Below are 2,476 nucleotides of genomic sequence, written 5' to 3'. Positions count from 1 at the left end.
CCCGGGTGTTCATCGAGGGGCTCCTCGAGCAGCTTGGCCTCGGAGTTCCAGGGCCGGAATGCAGCACCGGACAGAACTTCTGAGGAGGAAACTTCACAGCACTCTCCATATCACCCTCTGTCGTGGCCATTTGCGCCCGTCGCAGGAGGCCTCCTCGGGCAGGCTGGCCTCAGAGCTCGTCGTTGACAGAACAGCTACGACAGGTGTGCCCAAGTACGAGGCCTCCTGAGGACGGGAGGGCTTGGCTTTCTGGGTCTTTGCAGCTCCCAATAATTTGTCACCACTTGTCCTCATCTTCCTTTTCCTCCTCCCCCTTCTCCTCTTCTGCAGCTCTGAGCCGTCTCTGCCTGCGCTTGGGCTCAGAGCTGCTTTGACGCTCGGTCTTTGAGCGCAGCTTTGCCCTTGGCTTGCCCGGTCCCCTGGCTGCTTTTCTCCAGAGGAATCCTCCAGGATCATCGGCTGCTGCCTGGAAGGACACAACGGCAGAGAAGTCTCTACCTGAGGACACACTGGCTTTGGGGCCACATCCTGCCCCCCCATGACCCTCTCTGTGCCTCTGAGTGAGGAAAAAAACCCCTGAGCTGGGCCCTGCAGCGAACACACGGATGTCTCCTTGTCCCCAGGCCATGCTGGGGCTCTCCTGAGGACTGGAGAATATCTCTCTCCTGTGGGCAACACAACCCTGTGTAGACCCTCAGCTCTGAGCCTTCAGCCTTACCTGACCAAAGACTGGATCTTCCTCTTCTTCTGCCCGGTGATCTCCTGGAACTTGTCAGGTGGGCTTGGAGCAGCAAACCCAGGACACCCCACTGGAACTGGGAGGAGAAACCTCGTCAGAAGAGCATCGCTGGGATGCTGCCAGCCCCAGTGACACGCAAGGGTGCTCCGGCCCCTCCCCAAAGGTCCAAGAGGGCCGTTCACTTGTAGCCGCCATCGCAGCCTCTCTGCCCCCAGTGCCCCATTGCCACGGGGTTATGACGGCATCGTGAGCTCCCGCTGTGGGAAGGGGGAGCGGGGAGGTGACAGGGACTCTTCTGGGGGGGGCGTTTCTTGTCGGGCAGGAAGTGGCCGTGGATCACCACCCTCCCACCACACCCTTGGGCGCATCCCACCCCACAGCTCCGTTTGGATGAAGCCAACGAGTGGTTAGGACAAACGGCTGTGCCGAGCTGGGGGATGCTCTGGCACAGGTCGGAGCCCTTTGACACTCAGCGCCGGAGATTTCCAAGTCAAGTGACAGAATTTGGTTGGGGGCACTTTTGAAAGGAGTCAGGAGCTGCTTTGCCTTATCCAAGAGGTGGCAGAAACTCTCTTCTCCTCGTTCTCGCCAGGGACTTGTCTCGAGGTCTTGAGAAGAGCCCTGAGAGGTGGTTTGTGCACAAACTCCATTTCAAGCCTGGGAACGAGGAGAACACACCGCCGTGAACCAGAGCGCCACCAGCCCATGCCGCACGCCATGCGTACCGGCAGATTTTGGCATTGCCCTAAAGGCTGTTTTTCTCCCCAACTCTACCGTGTTTTTTCCCCAAGTCCACCATGCCCCATACCCAAGGAGAGTCCTGGGAAAAGGAGTCACCCAGCAAAGACTCCAGGCCCCCATGGGCAGGAAGTGTTGCCTAAATTCCTCGATCCTACCCACCAAATCTGCCTTACGGAAGCGACCACGGCCCAGAGACATCAAGAGTGGCTGCCGGGTGGCCCCATGGGAGGGCATCTGCGGGGTCAGAAGGAGCAAATGTCACCTTGAGAGTGGCTACAGCCGCCAACGTCCTCACTCGGGAAAGATGACGGCATGGCCAGAGAAACTCAGGGAGGCCACAGGTACCATCCGGGATACCACCATGTCCAGCAGCCGGGAGACCTGCAGTGGAGGAGCTCCAAGATGGTGGGACGTTCTCAACATGGCTGTGAGGCCGTATTGGTGGAGCCTGAGGCAGGGAGAGTTGGTAGGACCATCAGCTCTCATCTGGCCTTATCCTGCCGGGCCACCGCCATGGGACTGCCCGCGCGCGCCACGGAGAAACAGAACCACTCACCTTGAAAATCTCTTGTTCCAAGTTCTCCTTCCCAGAAAACGTCTCCAGGAAGTCGTAGTAGAACTTCATTTCTACTGTCTTGCCTTCAGTGAGGAGCACCCCGGTGTCCCTCAGGACATCTCCCCCTTCCCCAGGCAGTAAGAGAGGAGGGACATGGTGCCCTGGATGCAGGCCATCGCTTGCTGCCAGGACACCGAGGCTGCTGCGGCCACCTTGCAGTATTTGAGGGGCTCCAGCTCCTTGTTGCCTGAAAAAAAACACAAGAGGGATGGAGACGGTCAGACAGTGGCCCTTCCACAGGCGCTTCCCAAGGCGAAACGATCGTTGCCTCGCTCAGAAAGACAAAAACCCCAAATTTTTGGCTCTGCTCTGCAGAGGGGGAGTCGCTTCCGAGAAGATCTCAACCCCAGGGAAAAGACGCGATGACCGTGAAGCCAACC

At 58.7% G+C, this 2,476-nt stretch overlaps 1 protein-coding gene across 5 annotated transcripts in view; it reads right to left on the bottom strand.

The window, feature by feature from the left end:
* Window positions 1–278: 278 nt before the first annotated feature.
* Window positions 279–2,476, bottom strand: part of LOC113490871 — an 8,717-nt gene continuing 6,519 nt past the window's right edge. The window contains exons 3-7 of one of the 5 annotated variants that reach the window (XM_026867480.1): window positions 2,037–2,283; window positions 1,776–1,861; window positions 1,286–1,396; window positions 719–815; window positions 279–466 (exon numbers count right to left, since the gene is read on the bottom strand). In XM_026867480.1, coding sequence (XP_026723281.1) covers window positions 773–815; window positions 1,286–1,396; window positions 1,776–1,861; window positions 2,037–2,283 — 487 coding nt within the window. In that variant the 3' untranslated portion in view covers window positions 279–466; window positions 719–772. Of the gene's footprint in view, window positions 467–718; window positions 816–1,285; window positions 1,397–1,742; window positions 1,929–2,036; window positions 2,284–2,476 lie in introns of those variants that run through there. The other 4 variants (XM_026867481.1, XR_003400315.1, XM_026867482.1 and 1 more) reach the window with 4 other exon arrangements.

Source organism: Athene cunicularia, unplaced genomic scaffold, assembly GCF_003259725.1.
Source record: "Athene cunicularia isolate RWA unplaced genomic scaffold, athCun1 SCF_53, whole genome shotgun sequence".
NCBI classification, from domain to species: domain Eukaryota; kingdom Metazoa; phylum Chordata; class Aves; order Strigiformes; family Strigidae; genus Athene; species Athene cunicularia.
The sequence above is the reverse complement of the archived record's forward strand: the minus strand, read 5'-3'. Positions and strand labels throughout refer to the sequence as shown.